The sequence below is a fragment of the Penicillium samsonianum genome (assembly GCF_028829775.1).
Source record: "Penicillium samsonianum strain IBT 33392 chromosome Unknown utg000004l_segment0_segment0, whole genome shotgun sequence".
NCBI lineage: Eukaryota > Fungi > Ascomycota > Eurotiomycetes > Eurotiales > Aspergillaceae > Penicillium > Penicillium samsonianum.
The window spans coordinates 841,950-860,394 of record NW_026643262.1 but is presented as its reverse complement, the minus strand read 5'-3'; the positions used below and the strand labels follow the sequence as shown (position 1 = coordinate 860,394).

At 47.6% G+C, this 18,445-nt stretch overlaps 6 protein-coding genes across 6 annotated transcripts; 3 read left to right on the top strand and 3 right to left on the bottom strand.

The window, feature by feature from the left end:
- Positions 1-385: 385 nt before the first annotated feature.
- On the bottom strand, positions 386-1,186 carry N7471_007233 (DUF3759 domain-containing protein). The gene is made up of 3 exons (XM_057279952.1): positions 1,028-1,186; positions 755-889; positions 386-680 (listed from the first exon to the last, which is right to left on the bottom strand). Exons 1-3 carry the CDS (start codon positions 1,041-1,043, stop codon positions 502-504), a joined length of 330 nt encoding a protein of 109 aa, XP_057134212.1. The 5' UTR covers positions 1,044-1,186; the 3' UTR covers positions 386-501.
- A 1,755-nt stretch (positions 1,187-2,941) lies between these two features.
- On the top strand, positions 2,942-3,724 carry N7471_007232 (alpha/beta hydrolase; the record flags this gene model as incomplete). Its single annotated transcript, XM_057279951.1, has 1 exon — positions 2,942-3,724. The coding sequence occupies one exon, from the start codon at positions 2,942-2,944 to the stop codon at positions 3,722-3,724; it is 783 nt and encodes a 260-aa protein (XP_057134211.1).
- Positions 3,725-4,215: 491 nt separating this feature from the next.
- Positions 4,216-4,659, top strand: N7471_007231 (uncharacterized protein; the record flags this gene model as incomplete). Its single annotated transcript, XM_057279950.1, has 1 exon — positions 4,216-4,659. One exon carries the CDS (start codon positions 4,216-4,218, stop codon positions 4,657-4,659), a length of 444 nt encoding a protein of 147 aa, XP_057134210.1.
- A 352-nt stretch (positions 4,660-5,011) lies between these two features.
- N7471_007230 (transferase family protein) lies at positions 5,012-10,244 on the bottom strand (the record flags this gene model as incomplete). Its single annotated transcript, XM_057279949.1, has 6 exons — positions 5,012-7,801; positions 7,887-8,309; positions 8,365-8,417; positions 8,490-9,261; positions 9,349-9,734; positions 9,809-10,244. The coding sequence occupies 6 exons, from the start codon at positions 10,242-10,244 to the stop codon at positions 5,012-5,014; spliced, it is 4,860 nt and encodes a 1,619-aa protein (XP_057134209.1).
- Positions 10,245-11,394: 1,150 nt separating this feature from the next.
- Positions 11,395-13,165, top strand: N7471_007229 (MDR family MFS transporter; the record flags this gene model as incomplete). The annotated part of the gene is made up of 2 exons (XM_057279948.1): positions 11,395-11,721; positions 11,786-13,165. The coding sequence occupies 2 exons, from the start codon at positions 11,395-11,397 to the stop codon at positions 13,163-13,165; spliced, it is 1,707 nt and encodes a 568-aa protein (XP_057134208.1).
- A 1,428-nt stretch (positions 13,166-14,593) lies between these two features.
- Positions 14,594-16,942, bottom strand: crmC (siderochrome-iron transporter crmC). The gene is made up of 2 exons (XM_057279947.1): positions 16,383-16,942; positions 14,594-16,269 (listed from the first exon to the last, which is right to left on the bottom strand). The coding sequence occupies exons 1-2, from the start codon at positions 16,607-16,609 to the stop codon at positions 14,721-14,723; spliced, it is 1,776 nt and encodes a 591-aa protein (XP_057134207.1). The 5' UTR covers positions 16,610-16,942; the 3' UTR covers positions 14,594-14,720.
- Between the last annotated feature and the right edge of the window lie 1,503 nt (positions 16,943-18,445).

The following is an 18,445-nucleotide window of genomic DNA, read 5'->3' as shown; positions in this document are numbered from 1 at the left end:
ACAGAAAAAGAAAGTATCTAAGACGGACGCAATTCATCGGCAATTGACCCGACGACTGGCCTCCTATCTAAGATACGACAGCATTGGAATGCGGCCGGAATGCAGTCGGCGGGTTCTCATGGTGATGACTGGCTCAAATAAAGCCCGGGTATCCCTGTGAAAGCTTGGCGCATATTTTCTGTCGGACTGAGTGTCTTAGACGTAGGTAGACGTACGTAGCCCTACGTATGTCATGTCGGAACTACGGAGTATGCCATGCAAGTTCCTATATCGTGCATACATATGTACATATATGTATGTACATACGACCTCGGGATGTGGATATCGATATCGATCTTGGATTACATTGGACGCCTTACATACACCGCTCTTTCCAGGTACGAAGTTGAGATGTCCAAATTGTTTGATAGATCATATCTCTTTCTTACTACATTCAACCACAGGGTGTTCATAAAACAAGTTTTTCATCATTCATCCATTGCCATCGTCGATACGAGTGGCTTAGTAGTTGCCACGCTCGTAACGCTCCTCGTACATGTGCTCGGCGTTCTTCTTGGCGTGGTGCTGGGCCTTCTCACGGTCAACCCAGTCCATACCCTTGCTCTCGACGAGCTTGTCGACCTCGCCGCCGACGATGCCGGCGAGGAGCTCCTTGGCGAAGGCGTGGCTGACTTCCTTGCCTATGTGTTCAAATCTGAGTCAGAAGATTACCCAAGATAGATTGGATTGGAATGAATTGCAGTATTTCACGTACCATCTCTGCGCTGGTTGTCCTCGTAGGCCTTCATGCCGGCAAAGGAGGCGGCACCGGCAACGAACTCATGAGAGAACTTGCCCTCGTGATGCTGCTCACCGTTGTACACCTCCTGGTGCGCCTTCTCGGATTCGTCTAGCTTGGCGTCAGCTTAGTTTTCGCTTTGATGGCCAATGGAGTGGTGTTGGGATCTTGCCGGCTATGCAGGTCGGGTCGGGCCCTGATGCATGCAAGCAGCAAGGTTTAGGCCTCTCGAGGGAAAGTCAGACTTACTCCAGCCCCAAGCCATTGTGTGTATAGATAAAAATGAGGGAAGTGAGAAAAGGGTTGTATACTGATGGAAGAAAAGAAGAATACAATGTAGGTGAGGGGTGATGAGGGGATCTTATACCCAGGCAGGAGAGGAGAGAGTACGGAATACTCTGGAAGGCCTACGTAGTCTACTCCGTACGTTGTACTAAGAGTCGGGGGTAGCTTTCTCCCCTCTGTTTCAGCTACCAGTTGCCCCACCATCCAATCTACGAGAATAGTGGCTGGGGCGGTTTCTACAACATATGTACGGAGTACGTTCTATGATGTAGATATGTTAGTGGATAGAACCAAAACGCCCCTCCAGCACATGAATCAGACACAACTTTCATAATATCATTGGGCCGTGGCTGGTGAAGGTAGCAGATGCTTACATTGTAGTTGTTATTGTCGGGTATCCCGGGTGAGTGATGAGGAGGCACTTCATTGGGAGCTGCGGTGGAATCATCGGCACCACCGCATCGCTAGTCTACGACTTCATTGGAGGACCACCAGGTCACGGAGAGGGAGGACTTTCTATCACGATCCCCGCCAGGAGTTGTTTTAGCTTTTACCAAATCCCAGCCGAACCACCTTTTGGTCCCCGGTACTGATGTTTGGTCCAGGGGTTGCCCTGAGAGACATCCTCCATGCATGTGCAACTGTCCAGCTCAACAAGGCATAGCTAGCACCGTGTTACACTGTGTATGTGTACACCAATCCTGCTTTCTGCCGGACGCTTTCCAACACCTTACACATACAGGGTACAACTTTCTACCCTGGCGCTCGGCGTTACGAGTACGTGTCCCACCCGATATCCAATAGCGCGCCGATCTGATGGGTCGTTTCAGCCCTACTCCGCTATGAATGGACGAATAATAAGATGACACAGACGTTACTAGCTCCATTGCAGACCAATTATACGGTACACATGACGCAGTTAGAATCTGATCAGCCTGGTTTAGGCGAGCCAAGCCTGTCTTCGAGGCTTGTCATCGCCTTATAAGTCTCGGCAACACTAGCCACAAGGAAAGTGGCGGTGAACATGGAATGTTGGGTATTACACTTACAATTACCTAATAGGCACTGACTTCGTAGAGGATAACTATATTAACTAAGAAGTGCTTTTTATTAATAAAATTGGAGTCAAATGTGTCTTCTAATAGAATACCCGTGGACGGGTGGGCTGACCTCAAACCAATTACGTACTGGAACATCGGACCCCGGGGCCTCAAGCGACACTTGGACTAAAATAGCACATGGACTCTTTGATCCATTGCAGATGGGCCTAAATACATAATTGTCATGATGTCCGCATATGATTTCCCAGGTGCATCCGGGATATGTGTACATATGTATTATGCAGCTTCTGAAAGAAACAAAAAACACTACATATTTACTACGAGTGGTGTGTTGGTCAAGTTCCTTAGATGCAACGCAACATCCATGGAAGTGTCAATTATACTACCTAACTAGAGCACAACGCATAATATGAACTTGATTGCCAAGGTTTCTTTCCCCCCGTCAAACGTCAAACGTCAAACGATTGAAAATCTCAATATTTTGATCAGCGCCAGGCAACCGCAATACCATCACAATACACCGCTCGAGAGGCAATTCGTCTCCTAATTAATGTGAGACCCTTGCTCAAGTACATCCTTGAGCATTATACTACATAGTAGTATACGGAGTAACTACAATTGCACCATACATTGTACGGAGTACTCCGTACCGTGTCCCCATTAACAACCTTCCAAGGCAGGAAACATACACAAGCGGAGCGCTACGCCACATCTACAGATCACAGCCACACTCAACGCCATTCTCCGAGCTCCAAGCTCCGCAAGCTCCAACTGAACTCGAGTGAACTCAACTTAACTCAACTCATCTCAATTAAAAATGCCCACAAAAACCCCCACCCCATCCGACTTTCCATCCGAACTCACCGTCACTGTCACACCCGCACCACCCTCTCCCCCCCCCTCCCAATCCACATCCCCAGCCCCAAACATCCTCCTCCTACTGCACGGCCTCGGCGACACAGCCGCCTCATTCACAAAATTCGCCGAAGCCATCCGCCTCCCCGAAACAACCATCGTCACAGTCCAAGGCACAGCCCCACTCCCCTTCGACCTGGGCGGTTTCCACTGGGGCGACGATGTCTCCTTCGACTCCGCGACCGGCGCACTAGACATGGACGCCGGCCTGACGCGCAGCACGAGAATCCTCGTGTCAGACGTCGTGCGCGGCACGCTCGTGCAGAAATGCGGGTACGCGCTGCGCGAGATTATGGTGCTGGGCTTCGGGCAGGGCGGGATGGCTGCGCTGGCTATTGCGCGGGAGATCGGGCTGAAGGGAAATGGTAATGTCGGCAATGGTGAGGTCGGTGCTTTCTCTGGAGTTATCTCTATTGGGGCGCCGTATCCGTTGTCGGGATCTAGGGTCGGGGATAAGAATCGCACGCCGGTGCTGCTGGTTGCTGGGAGGGATTCGGTGGCTGTTTCGGATGAGGCGGTGCGTAGGACGAAGCAGGTTTTTGAGTTCGTTGAGGTGAGCCGGTATGCTAGGAAGGGGGATGGGATGCCGTCGAGTCGGGAGGAGATGTTGCCTGTTATGCAGTTCTTTGCGCGCAGGTTGCGGAGTAGGCAGGGTGTTCCTGAGGGGAGTGTGGAGATTAGTTGAACACACAACATTACAGGTATAAAATTGATGTATAAAATTGAATGTCAGTGAACGATTTGGCTTTGGTGTATTGGATATCTGGGTGTGAGACATGAGGTGTAGGTAAGCACCTGGAAAATGCGTATTCGAAGACCTCGAGTGTGGTAGGGAATAGACGTGTCAATTTTTAGTGACATATGCCGACATTCTGTAGGATATGTTTTGTAGTCCAAACTAGTGGCATATTCGAGCTGTCAAAGAGGGGCTAAAGCGCCAATCGACAACGCACAATTGGTTGGGTTCTCGCATTCGTCAATTTCGATCACATCCAAGTCATCTGATCTTAATACTCCTTAGTATAGGGTGTGCCTAAGCCAAGGTATGAGATCACAACTTGCAAGAAATTATCTCCAAGGGTAGTTCTGCACGATACACAAACCACAAAAAGGTATGTAACCATCACAGCCCCCAAAACTGCATATATGAAATGAAGACTGATCGCATAGAACAAAATGGCCTACAACCTCTCAATAGAAGTCTTCGGACCTGGCGATAGCCCCACACACAGATCCCACTGGGGGTTCATGATCAACAAGCCCGGGAACCTGGAATTCGGCGATCTCCTCCAAGTCGAGGTCATCGATTCAGACAGGTTGTGGTACGGATTTGCGCCTCGGTACGCCACAAAGATCATCGACAAGGCAGCTGTGGGGATGTGCAAGATCGCCGATCTGACGTCTCAACAACGACACGACGCGATCAAGGTTATTGAGAAGGAGCCTGCTCCTAAGAATTCAATTGGACGGTGTCAGGATTGGACTTTTGATGCTTTGCTGGCTTTGGAGATTGAAGAGCTCGTTCCTTCTGGTACTTCTGCGTTCTGGAAGGGGATGATTGGTAGACCGGCGCGAGAAGTTGCGGCAGCTTGTGGGACGCAGTGGATTGCTTTTGCTTGATACATACATTATGTGTTATCTTTTGATGACCTAGACGTGGATATAGGATTAGAATGATTGGAATGTTGGTGAAGGGAAGATGAAGAAATCGTCTCGCAAATCTAATAACTTTCTATATAAAACCCCTAGGTTCGTACCTAGGTATACCGAGTATATTATGATTTAGCCATCTCGCTTTAGAAGCGCAATTAAGGTGACTCTTAGCCGACACACATTCAGACGAATTGAACCACATGGCTCATTTTCAAAGGCTTTTATGATCCAAATTGCAATGTCATTTTAGTACGTCAGATGAAAGAAAATGGGATCAATTGATGCCAGATCATCTTATACAATATACACCAGAATGAATTCAGCAGCACGTATCTGCAAGTTCAGCATACTTTGTAAACTCTTCATCTGCCTGGAACATCTCCAACTCCTCCGGATGAGTACCCAAAGCAATCTCAATGCCCCCGTCTTTCCTGATAGGAAAAATGACGAGGAATCGGAATCGTCCATTTCCACGCTCAAGCTGTGGTCTTAACGACTCAGGCAACCCTCGATTGGCAAAGAAGGCATCTCCAAAACAAATATCGTTGGTTGGAAATAGCATCATATTGGAAATCATAGCATGCATATGTTCAAGACCCATATTCGCCGTCGAAAATCGGTCATGGGTTGGCAGTGACTGCAGAATTGAAAACGCGTCGTGGACGACTGAAGGGGTGATGCGTGCGGCGGACTGACGGAGCAAATAAGCGACGCGGCCAATAGTTGTCTGATTAGAGCACAGTGTCTCGATCGGCATGGTTGATCGATTAAGAATCAGTAGACTGCCCATATATGTCGAGGGCAATAGTGAAGAGAAGTATGGACGGCCATCCGTGGGCAGCTCAAGAATGGACACCTCGTCTGGCTTGAACGTCTGTTTACGGATTTCTTTGGCTACACTGTATCGTACTCTGATAGCAGCTCGCCACAGGAAGGCTTGCACAATGTCGCTGATTGATTTGATGACTCCCTTCGTTTCGGGATCGGAAATGACCTCTCGCTTCATCTTCTCAAGCTTGTCGGGCCTAATCAGGAACAGAGTCGTTTTAGGACACCGTTCAGCCTGGGGAAGTGGCCAAACATCATGTAACTTGAAATCAGGCGCAGGAGGTAGCACATGGCCCTTGAGGTCAACGGAAATTTCTTTCATGCTTTTGTTGTCACCAGGTGGGAAGAAGGGTAAGAAGCCCCATGTGCCAGGATCAATCTCTTCGACCGGTCGAGCCCATCCTTCTTGCTCGTGAATGATTTCCGGTAATGTGTGATTAAAGCTCTCAGGGTCATACCAGGTGCAAGTTGCCGTGTGATCACCTTGTAGATATCTGCAGTTTTCTGCCCAGGCCTTGAGGACGACCATGACTCCGAGACCATCGAGACAGCAGTGGTTCAAGTCAACTGCAACCACGCAGCCACCAGAAACGAAGTTCACTTGGCCAGAGAAAATGTCTGCGGGGAATTTTGGGAAGGGATCGTCTCGCAGAACGAGGCCATCCTTGAACGCAGACGGCGGGAAACCCGCTTCCCGTAACTTCTCAAAGGATGGAAGAACATGTGAGAGATCCTTGTACAACAGGCGGTCTCGTGCAGAAGCCGCCATGGAGAGTGGCGGAATTGTCACGCAGAGATCTCCTTTGCTGTAGCCAAGTTCTTGCTCGGAGCAGTCCATCATCTTGCCACTGAGAGCTGGTATCATGTCGAATGTGCGATTTAGTCCTTCCTGAAGATTGACAAAGACCTGCTCAAAAGATGTCTCCTCATGAATAGAGAAGTAAAGGACAATTCCCATTCCGTGATTGGGGTTAACGTAGTCGAAGGCGTTCAAGCGGAAAGATTGCCGCGCCCTGTGCTGCGCGATCATATCATTCACCTTAGAGGCATCATCATCCCGAATTCGATCCAGAGGAATATCATCTTTAGCACTCTGTGCTTCATCCATCAGTATGGAGACCGTTGCAGCAAGGCTCGCAATGGTTGGATTGGCGTAAACGTGTCGAGGGGCGATTTTATCACCCAAACCCGAAGCTACTCGAATTGCTTTCACAGCGGCAAAGACACCTAGAGAGTCAAGCCCAAGTACAAACAAATCTGCGTCAGGCAGAATGTCCTGGGCTTCGGAAAGCAAAGAGCTGACGATTGTACGGATAGCGTCCTCGGTCGAACTGGTTGAGCTCAGATCCAGATTGATAGCATTATCGGAATCATCACTGCGTGAACTGTAGAAACGCTCGATGTACTCGGAATATAACGCCAATGTGGCTGATCTTTTCACTGTTCCCTTGTCTGTTCGTAAGAAGGGTTTGTCTGGTTGTGCGAAAGTGACAAAGTCCTTCAGTAACTGGTTTTTGTGTCTAGACATGGAATTGGCCGTCTGAATCGTTTGCCAAATACTGTCAATGAGATCAGCCGTTATATTAGATGGGTTCTTGAGCTCAATCAGTAGGGCCGCTTGAGGCTTTCCAGTTCCAAAAATAAGGCATCCACAGATGGCAGGGTGAGTAGTGACAAATGCCTCTGTCTCAAGCGGAGATATCTTGTACCCATTTGACAAGACGACAAGATCGTCGCTTCTTCCCTTGAAAGCCCACAGATTGGGCTTGGTAGGGTGCTTCATGTATAGGTCCTTGAAGTTGATCGAGTCTTCATCTGGAAATGTGTGGAAGATACCCTGGAAGAGTGGCCAATGTTCATTGCGATGCACCCAGTGCTCATATGTATCCGCTTCCAGCTCTTTGAACTCGAACCCAGAGTATGGATGGAAGCAGAACCAGAACCAGTCTTCTTGCTCTGTCTTCAGATTCCCAATGAAGAGACCTTCTGTCGTACCAGTCAAGTTGAGCACCCTGACCACCTCATTGACCTTGCCAGCACTGACAAGACTAACAGGGCCTCCAGATGCACAGATGAATTTGCTCGACTGGAGCTTTGCCAAAATCCCGGGGGTTTCACCCAGTTCATCAACAAGAGATGGGACCATACTCCATATGTCAATTTTAGCGTCCACAGCTAATCTCTCCACAAGATTAAGATTTGGCAAAACACCAACTGGTCCTAAGACACAGTGAAGATTGAAAAATGCAGGCATCAAAATATCCATAATAATTCCAGCACCCTTTTGGTATTTCAGTCAGCTAAGAAATATTCCACGCCATATTATTGATCCCCCAAAAATAGAGTGAAAGGAAGAGTTTACGTACGTGGCTCATTGGAAATGATGAGTATATCTTGTCCCCCTCATCCCAGCCTGAAGTCCAAGGAGCCAAATCGGCATTTTCACCCACGGGCGGGAGTAGTCGTACTGCATCCATAGTGCCAATCAGTCCATTGGACCAGGGAATGGGCTTGGGCAACCCAGTACTTCCAGACGTATGCAAGAAGCAAAATGGATCGTCTATGGCCTCTTCGAAACTCTTGGTGTACGGGAATGCTTCAGTGGACTCGGTATCAAGAAGCTCCTGGAGCATGGGAAGGTGCAAACACGTCATAGGTCGTTTCTGAAGGACGTCTTTGACTAAAGGGACGGGAGAAGCCTCGACTGCATTGACCCAGATATTGCAGTTTGTTGCCGTAAGTACTGCCAGAACTCCGTCCGTGTTGTTTTTGGGCGACAAGAACAAAGCCTACCAGGAAGAAGGAATTAGAGACTTGAGATCGTAGTCTTTATCAGGAACATACCGCGTAGCCCGCCTTGACGCATGCATATGTCAACAGAACATGTCGTAGATCGTCTAAATCAACCAGTGGAGTTAGTGGTCAAGATACAAAGCGAAGCAAGGATTTTAAATATGGGCTGAACGTACGCGGTCCAATATAACCCACAGGTTGAACTGTTTCGGGGGTGCCAACCTGATCACGAAGCCACCAGGCAGTCTTGTCAACTGCTCTGGTAAATTGTCGAGCAGAAATAGGGTTCAGCTCAAGGAACCCGTTCGAGAGGGATGCAAGGGAGAAGACGGTCCGCTCGGGATCGCTGGCAGCAAGGCTATCCATTATCTGAGGGATGAGCCTTCTACCGTATGGCGTTGACACTGTGGTTTGAGTCTCTTGCGGTAGTGATGCAAGGTCAGACTCTTTAGTGAACGTGATACATGGGCCAGATTGTGTAGACGAGAATTTTGGCACTGATTGAACATCTGGTGTGGTGAACATGCTGCCTGGTGATTTGCCCTCAGACGAAGGGAGGGAAACTTCGCTAGAGGAAGATGAAAGTGATGATGGATTCTTCAATGCACCATTGATATATGCATTGAAATCGATGGACTTGGACGGCTGAAGGTAACTCGCCGTTGTCTCGCTAATAGCGATATGGTCGCTATGAAGTAGTTTTTCTTGGTAGTGACTGCGATTTCCATCGACATGGACAAGTTCAAGGCGGCTATCCTGGCTGAACTCACCCACAGGAGCACTAACCCACACTCCGTCTGCTAATTGAGCAACACAGCAGTGCCATGGGGTAGTGAATCCCGTCTTGGTGTTTAGCAAGCTAATGGGTAGCTTGGTACCGCAAATGGATTCGTGGATTGAAAGTCGCAGATGGTTGGGGAAGGCGTCCTTGATTGCCCCTGCAAACGCCTATCACTGGACATCAGTATAACAACATTTGAAGGCTCATAGTACCCGAGTGTGTCCACAGGGACCTCGGGATTATTCTCTGCTTACGTATCCTCTTGTGAGCATCTGCTTGGCCAGATACTTGCAATCTCGTTTGTAACTATGGGCTGAGCGATTCTTCCCTCGAGGAAAAATGTACTGAAGATCAGACTCCAGGAATCGCTTATATCCCAGATATGTCAACTTAGTATCTGGATTTGTGGTAATTTCATGGTCAATGTTGAGGTCCGTATTGCCGTATTTGTTCAAAAGCAAGCGACGGAAGTTGGTACAGTTGGCCACATAGATGATCTCGCTCATTCTTTCCGGTAGAGGAAACTCTAGAAGGTCTCGAATCCTTGAGAAGGAAATGTTGTCGAAACCGTTCTTGACAACCATCTCACGTAAGGCTTCGCCATACTTCCAGGTTTCCAGGTCAGAGATACACAACAAGTCTGCAATCACGTGGAACAAACACGTTAGTGACCATTCAAATCCGGTTGTATTATCTGTGAATTCATCCACGTACCATTGTAGGTAATGCCATCCGAAATAATGACAATATGAGCACCCGGAGCGTAGACATCCTGAACACGCTTGCACATGGTATTCAATCGCTCTAGAGCCAGCTCCTCTGCCTTGTCTGGCAAGCTGCCGAGCACCTTGTACACTTTGTTCGCCGACTTGAAGGGGAAAGCAGGGAGACAAGCTTGCACACGGGTACCTTTGGAGACAAATCGGCCGATGATAGAAAGAAAGCCATCTCCGTAGTCCTCGAGACGGTCTTCTGAATACTTGAACTTATTGAGAGCATACGCCAGAAAGATATCCAAGATGAGCCGCGAGATCTCCCTCACATGGCCAGCTGAATGCAAGGAACTGGCGAAAGGGCTGTCATCGGGTTCAACAGTCGACGAAATCGGCCACTGAGTGGATTTAGGAGGATGAGTGTCCAGCGACACCATGTTGGTTTCAATATGCTCACCCCTGGACTATATCTGGGCGCTAGATCAGCGAAAAAGTCACGAAATTTGGCAAAGTGCAGCAGAGACGTGTGAGTAGAATCTAGTGACAAAAAATCAGAATAACAAACATATCCCTGGTAGGTGGAAGTAAATGTCATTTATTGTGACTGGAGTGCCATGTAGTGATTCGGAATCCACACCTGCATTTGGAAATCAGTTCAGCGAACAGGAACCCGATCATATCAACTTCCTTGTGTCCTTGACACATGTCATCAAGGAACAATGGTACTCCATCGGATAATCTCAGGATCGAGAGTTGGATATGATGCGGAAAGTTTTGTTAAACGAGATTCCGAGCAGGTTTGAGGCAATTTTTAGCTGCGGAAGAACTCCCGTGGTCCAAGGAGGATGGCCCTATGCCACCAATACAGGGACTGTGCACTAGATAAGGAGGGTACGAGGTATGGTAGTTGAAGCAGTTAGATTGACCTAGCTCGTGTCTGGTATGATGTGGAGCTGAGTTGGTGATATTAAATGTGAAAATGGATACAAAAGTAGAAAACTATTGCGGGAAGTTACGCCACACGTGGTGCACTGTGGATATTTCGGACTTTTCCGGACTCAACATGGCTACGGAGTATTAACTCGAGTGATATAATTATATTATGAGCACAATCCAGAAGATAACCATGGGTAGTTCCACTTTTATAAGTCCCTTCGCGCCACAACGGGAAGGTGAGCAATCAACATCCGAGAATTGGCGACTTTGGATCATATTGAGACTAAGATGAGTTGCCCAGAAGTGACAAAAGTTCACTCTCCCACTAGCGAGCGCAAGTTTGAGGTAATTGTAATATTTTATTCTTCCCTAGACCCATTCTCGTGAAAGGCACATCAGTCGTGGGACACAGCGGGGTTCAAGCCCGATCAATTTTCGAGTAATTCCTTGACGAATACGAGAAATGTCAAGTGCAGGAAGGTTTTTTAAATCCTCTGCCTGTGTTTGTGCATCAAGTTGGTGCAATCGAAGACAATCCCCGTCTCTTCGCCTGCTCCTTCCGACTCGCTGTTCTACACCCCAAGGCAAAATCGATAAGATAACTCTAGGGCCTTGACTAGTCCTCTTACAAGTACCAATACTACCTCTGTGATGAGTGAAACTCTCACTGCCCCAGACCTCGAGGCTGGTCATGGGAAGACAGCTCAGCAGTCGAGCTATGAAGAGGCCAGTATCGAAGATTCGGACTCCAACAAAGATCCCGAATATCCTCCACTAAGCCGAGTGATCATAATTGTGTTGGCCATTTACCTGGCAGCCTTTTTGGTAGCTCTTGATCAGACCATCATCGGAGTGGCTATTCCAAAGATCACGGACCAGTTCAAGAGTATCCCCGACATTGCCTGGTATGGCAGTGCCTACTTCTTGACGTCGACAGCACTACAGCCGTCATATGGTCGGATCTATAAGATGCTGAGTGTAAGTCCTTTGCAGCAACATTCTCCTAGTCCTCACATCCACAAAACCTTTTGACACTTTTCAGGTGAAACGGTCCTTTTTGGCTGCGGTTAGCATCTTTGAGATTGGATCGCTGATTTGTGGTGTGGCGCCTTCCAGCACAGTCCTGATTGTTGGTCGTGCGATTGCAGGAATTGGCGTTGCAGGCATCTTCTCCGGCGCGCTGGTCATCATCTCCATGACTGTTCCCCTGGCAAAGAGGCCGATCGTTTTTGGTGTATACGGCATGGTCTGGGGAATTGCTTCTATTGTAGGCCCACTGCTTGGCGGAGCATTCACTGATGGTCCCTCTTGGAGATGGTGTTTCTATATCAATCTTCCTGTTGGCGGGGTTTCCATCGCTGTCGTTCTCCTGGTCCTCCGCCTACCGAGCAACAACAAGGTATCTGGGCTACCTATCTTGCAACTTATCAAAGAGCTTGACTTAATGGGTGCAAGCCTTCTCATACCGGCTATCGTATGCTTGATTCTTGCCCTGCAATGGGGCGGAAATGCCTATACCTGGAGAAGCTCTCAAATTATCGGACTGTTTGTGGGGTTTGGTCTTTTGACTATCCTTTTTGCCGCATCCCAAATCTATGTGAGCGGGCAAGATAAGAAAAATACGACAGGCAAGAATGCTGGAAGGGCAACTTTGCCGCCTTCAATTCTCAAGCAGCGCACCATTTGGTCCGCCGGCTTGTTTGCATTTTTCTTCAGCGGCGGTTTCTTCCTTCTGGTCTACTATGTTCCTATCTACTTTCAGAGCGTCAAAGGATCCTCTGCTATAACTGCAGGACTTCAGGTTCTACCATTCATGCTTGCCACAGTAGTTTCATCTATTATGGTGGGAATTATGGTCACTACAGCCGGCTATTACACGCCATTTCTGATTTCAAGCACCGCTATTGCTGCTATTGGTACAGGTCTTATTACCCTGTACGACGTTGATATTTCGACAGGGAAATGGATCAGTTACCAGATTGTTGTCGGTGCGGGCATCGGTGCCGGTCTTCAAATCCCAATGACAGCCGTGCAAACTGCGTTGAAGCCAGAGGATATTCCTGTGGGAACAGCCGCTATCACGTTCTTCCAGACACTGGGTGGCGCCATCTTCATCGCGGTGGGTCAGTCGGTTTTCCAGAATGGTCTGATAGCAGGCATTCGCGAATACGCGCCCGACGTTGAGCCAAGTGCGATTATAAACGCAGGAGCCACTGATATGAGGCATGTGTTGCTCACTTTGGGCCAACTCGATCAGCTGGATAACGTGGTTCGAGCTTATATGAACGGATTGCGGAACACCTATCGCGTTAGTCTGGCTTTGATGTTGGCAGCATTTGTGGCAGCTTGCTTTGTCGAGTGGAAGAGTGTAAAGAAGAGTGACGAAAACCAGAATGATGATACAACAATCACTCCTTTATGAGGTCCTTTCCATGAGTCTACCCAATGAAAGTTTTATTTTCGTGTCACGATAAGCTTCATTCTTTCGTGTCAACTGAACGTCGTTCAGCGCTGGAGCCCTAGACGCATTCGCGAGAATATCTTCCCATGTATTCCTGATAACATGGAGAAAGCCCCGTGTTCCGTGCTGCGCAAAGCCTCCAGTATCTATTTGTACGCATTTTGCTACCTGAGTACTAGATCTAGTTTTCTAGTCATGATAGAGGAATATAGAGTCTGATGGTTGCCAAGGCATCGAGCGTAGAGTATATGAGTTTTAGAGACACGAACATCAGAATCCAGCCAATCAGTAATCGAAAACACACTTGGTTAGATCACAACTTACTGACTAGGAGGAGCTTCAGCCGTATGGCTCTTCACGAACTCGTCCTAGTCTTAAGACATCTACTACAAGTGAGGGATTCCGTCAATGCCAAAGCAACTTATTTGAATCTATTGGTCTTCGTTATAGCATGTGTCATTGTTCCGTAATAAAGCATCTATTCCTGGAGATGATAACTATAGAATGTTTTATTAGTTTCCAAGGCTATTAGGGAACCCTCAATCCATCTCTCGGCAATTATCGTCGTATTTGCCCTTCGGCGGTACGAGTGCAAAACGCAGGATTAATGCTAGAAAAAAAATTAAAAAGGTTAAATAAAACAACATTGTGGAATTACGTGGGAAATATTACAGCCATTTTACCATTAGACCATAACAAAAACCTCGGTTCCTGTTTAGGGCCGAGGGGGGCCTTGGTCCTAGTTCGACAAATTAATATAGCAGAATTGGAACAATGCGAGTGGAATTGAGCAAGTTTCTACATATAAGCGGGGCGGGCTACAGATAATATATCCTTCACCAACACCACGTACTACGTACGTTGTCAATATAAGGCCATAGAACTAGAGACAATCTCCTTTGATCGCTATGGATGATCTAGATCCCACCTGATTTATCTGTGTCTCATATCCAACCTGTCATATGTTATTCCCTCTGATTCTATAGCTTCAATATCAGAGATCTTGCACTGAAATACCCTCCATTCCATTTATCAACCTCACGTATATGCGGACAGATGCGATACAAATATAGTGGGTGCATGTGTATGTTCAAGTTCATGAATGGCTAGCATATTGGTTATGTGTACAGGGGAAACGAAAGGAATCAGCGTCGTTTCTAGCCTTGGAGCTAACGATGTTGGGCTGCATACTAACGTAAAACCATATGGAAAATATGTTACATTAGGAACAAATCTCCCTAGCCTATACGGTCTTGTCATATATTATTTGCTTCGTGAACAGGCATCGCCAGAGATAGGAGAGATCTCATTATTGCCGGCTGAATATTTCGATGCGAAAACCTCTGCATTCCAATAAATACATATTTGAAGTTGACTTCATCATGCGATACAAGGAAATTATCTGCAGTTTATTCAGTGCTTATATTGCAATGCTATGATTGGCGATCTATCCTCTACTATCTAGTCTCTCCATACTAATCCGCATCAGTCACAATCTCGAAGCACACTTCAAGTATTAGATGACGGTGCCTTTCACTTGCTTTTTGCCGACATTGTAATTCTTCCACATGGCAATCGCTGGGAAAGCGAGAACGAGAAGAACAGCCGCCGTAATGCACTCGTACTTCTGGCTGTATGCCCACGCGTGGTTGATCGCGTTCCTTGTCTCACTACCAGGGGGGTACAAGAGCTGAGCTGCCGAGCCACCGGCGTAGATGGTTGCATAATCAGCCTTGGCTGAATCGGGAAGCGCCCTGAGCAAGGCCTGGGGGAATGTATTGGAATAAATGGCGACTGCAACGGCGTAGCCAATAGCTCCGCCAAAACTAGAGGACAAACTGATCATAGCAATCATCAGTGGGACGCCATCACGGTCAGCGGCAGCCATAACAGCCATCTCATCACCGATAATAAGAGTGCCACCGCCAAATGCAATGAGAATTTGACACATAACCAGGTATCCGATGTTACTTTGGGAGCCTCGGAAGTGAATCATAAGACCCGCGCCAAGTAGCATTAGTGGTGCACCGAAGTAAAGACAGACGTTCTTAAAGTGTTTGGTCTGACGAATCCAGATGCCGAACAGAACTGCCCAGATGGTCGATCCAACGCCATATATCTGTGTCATGTATCCTGTCTTCGAGGTGTCCAGGTTGTAGACGACTTGCACGTAATAGTAAAAGTACTGATCCCACGTGTAGTAGTTAAAGAAAATCACAGCCGACAAGATGCAAGCTCCAAGAACTGTGCGCTTTTTGAATAACTCCCATTTGATGAAAGGAGTTCTGGCAAAGAACCGCTCCCAAACAGCAAAGACTGGGAATAGCAAGATTCCAATGACAACCATGGCGATAAAAGTCGCCGAGGAGTATCCACTAAAGCCATAAGTCTCAAGACTGAACGGCAGAAGGAACAGGATGAAGGCCGCCATGAGGATGAAAGCGCCAACAATATCAAACTCGTGGAAGTAATGAACGAACGACTGCGCCGTCGTTCGACCACTCGGGACCCGAATAAAAAGATTCAACTTCTCGGCTTTGCGTTGATAGAACTTGAACACGAGAGCAAGAGGCACAAAGACGAAAAAGGTGATGATAGCGAAACAGCCGTAAGCCCAACGCCAGGTAGAATGGGTCAGGAATGCCTGAGCAATGAGGGGCCCTACAAAGGCCGTACAGATCGTGGGTGTACCGATAAACGCGTAGACGAAAGCTCGATTTCGCAGCCCGGACGCGTCGGCAACGAAGACTGTCAGAATGAAATTCAGGGCAGTATAACCGATCCAGTATAGGGTGTAACCAGCTGCAAACCCATTAGGACCATCGCATGCGGCGATTACGATGAGTCCTAGGATGAATACCAGCAATAAAGCCAGGAACCCCTCGGCGCGGCCCCATAGATTAAGAGATTTTGCGATAGGAAGTTGAAGAACTCCTCCAATGATTGTCGAGACAATGAATGCCTGGGATATTTGAGGAGCTGAAGCGAAGTTTGCGTATGCGTAGTAGATCACGTTGCTGCTAATAGACGATTGCATAGACAGAACGAAGAAGCATAACCAGATCCTGGCAGTGAGTATCTCACATTAGTTATCGTCTCATGTGGCTTTGGCAAAAGATTCGGGTGGGGATTGTACTGGTTTATTGATGGAAGCGCCCAAGGCGTTAAATAGACTTACCAGGCATATGTCGCATACAAGGCGGTTTTGGACCATACCAAAGCCGTAGCTTCGGCTTTCTGGACTCCGACCTGTGCTTCCTGGGTAACCTCATCTGGGTGTTCAAGCAATTCCCTCTCATTCCTTTCTTCTAAGCTCTGGGTGTCCTCATTCGCCTGGTGTTCTCTCGTTGTTGTTCGAATGTTGGCTGCCTCCTTAGGTTCACGCCCAAAATTGATTGCCACCATGGTCACGAAAGTGCTGCAGCCACGAATTTGTCGAGATATTAATTTTCAATATACGATGCTGGGCAGAAGGTGGTCTTTTGAAAGGTGGGGAAAGAAGACAAGAGTCAAGCGACCATTCCGTATTGACTATGAACTTGAATCTGCGAGGGGCAGGAGGTAGGAGAGAGTTCTTCTTAAGGTCTTGGATTAAATGCAGGGGTCGGTATAGTGTCTTCGAACTGTTCTGGGTTTGGTTCAACACCCCGTAACGGGTATTCAGTTCTGCGTAAGACAAGGTGAATGAGGACAAAGCAACAAAGCACCGAGGAGTGATAATGTGCTATTCGATCCTACATTGGTTAGGCTGTAATTCGAGACCAGTTCGATCGTCTGACTTCCAAGAGCCTCGATCGCGCCTTAGGCGCTGTCGGCTTGGGAATATATGCTCATTTCTTCTCAAAACGGGCTCCACAGGCATACCGAAATGAGACCAATATTGAGTGAATATTCCAGTCCTAGGAGAAAACAGCTGCGTCGCTCCTTCACATTTCCGACGCTCTGGCTCAGCCACACGGTTCAATTGAGCCTGAGCCACTGCTCCAAGAGATTTTAGCGACATGGAGCCTTGGGAGGGACGAGATTATATTTTGATCCTTCGCAATATGATACCATCCAGTTTATACAGTCCAGCTTGGGAATGGAAATTAGATAGAACAATTTCCCTCCCTGAATATTTTGCGGCAATGGAGCCTGTGATACTTAAACCAGATGCTTCTGGGCTGGTATCTTCACTCAAGATTACGATCAACAACGACACTCGGGTCAACATTGCCTTCAGCTGGTAATAACAGAGCCAAATGAGATCCATCCTCACCCGATCCATAAACATTCCAACAAGCCCTTTTGATTGGAGCAGGATAGTGGTTAGCTTACCTGGGAACTCATCGAGAAACCTTCAATGAGTCCCCTCGGAAATTTCTGGAGACTCCAGCTTACCAGGATTACATTTGTAACAGCACCAAATGGCGGAGTCTGGATAGTGATCCACTATACTTTGGGTCTAGAAACTATTTTAGAGCTACCCAAGTTCAATTCTGACATGTGAATTCAGCAGAACTGGGCTTCGCGTATCGCGTATGTTGATTAGCTTCGTTTATTGAGAATGCAGCACTAGTCCCGCTGGCTCTTCCGGAATCCCCTCAAACCCCCTCAAATGGGCAAATTAGGGTGGAAACGACCGCCACAATGAGAACACCGAGTAAATTGGAACTCAACTTCTTTCGTGTGTAGAAACCTGGGGGATTAAAACCTGGGGGATTATTTCCGTGGGGCTTTGTTCATACTCTGGGACTAGCCTTATATTACAACGCCTACCTCCTATTCTCCACATTAAATGCGACGTTCCTATAGCCTTAAATCGCCCCAAAGTGCTCATAATCCATACTACTAGAGCCATGTCTTTCAGGAGTAATAAGGAATTTTCAACTAGTACTATCTCTAAATCGGGCAAGGGTGAGTCAACCCTTAAATGCTCTCAGCATCTATTTAAATTCCCATACTGCTAAAGTATATGTAGCGGGTACTGGCTTTTTCCCGCCGCCTTTCTAATGCATACATTGACTAAACAGTACCAGGCGGAAGCGAGCCGGACAGGTCATTTAATTCCCGAGATTTTAACTAAACCACTATTCCAAGGATGTTCCCGCTACCAACCCACCTGGCCATGTCACTACCACGGCCCGTGCCGTACCGAGATCTAGCCAGACCGAGCTCGCGCTCCCCTATTCCATCGACTCTTGCACATCCATGGATCTTGTGGGAAAGGTTTCTTATATCTGTGGCACTGACTCATTCTCG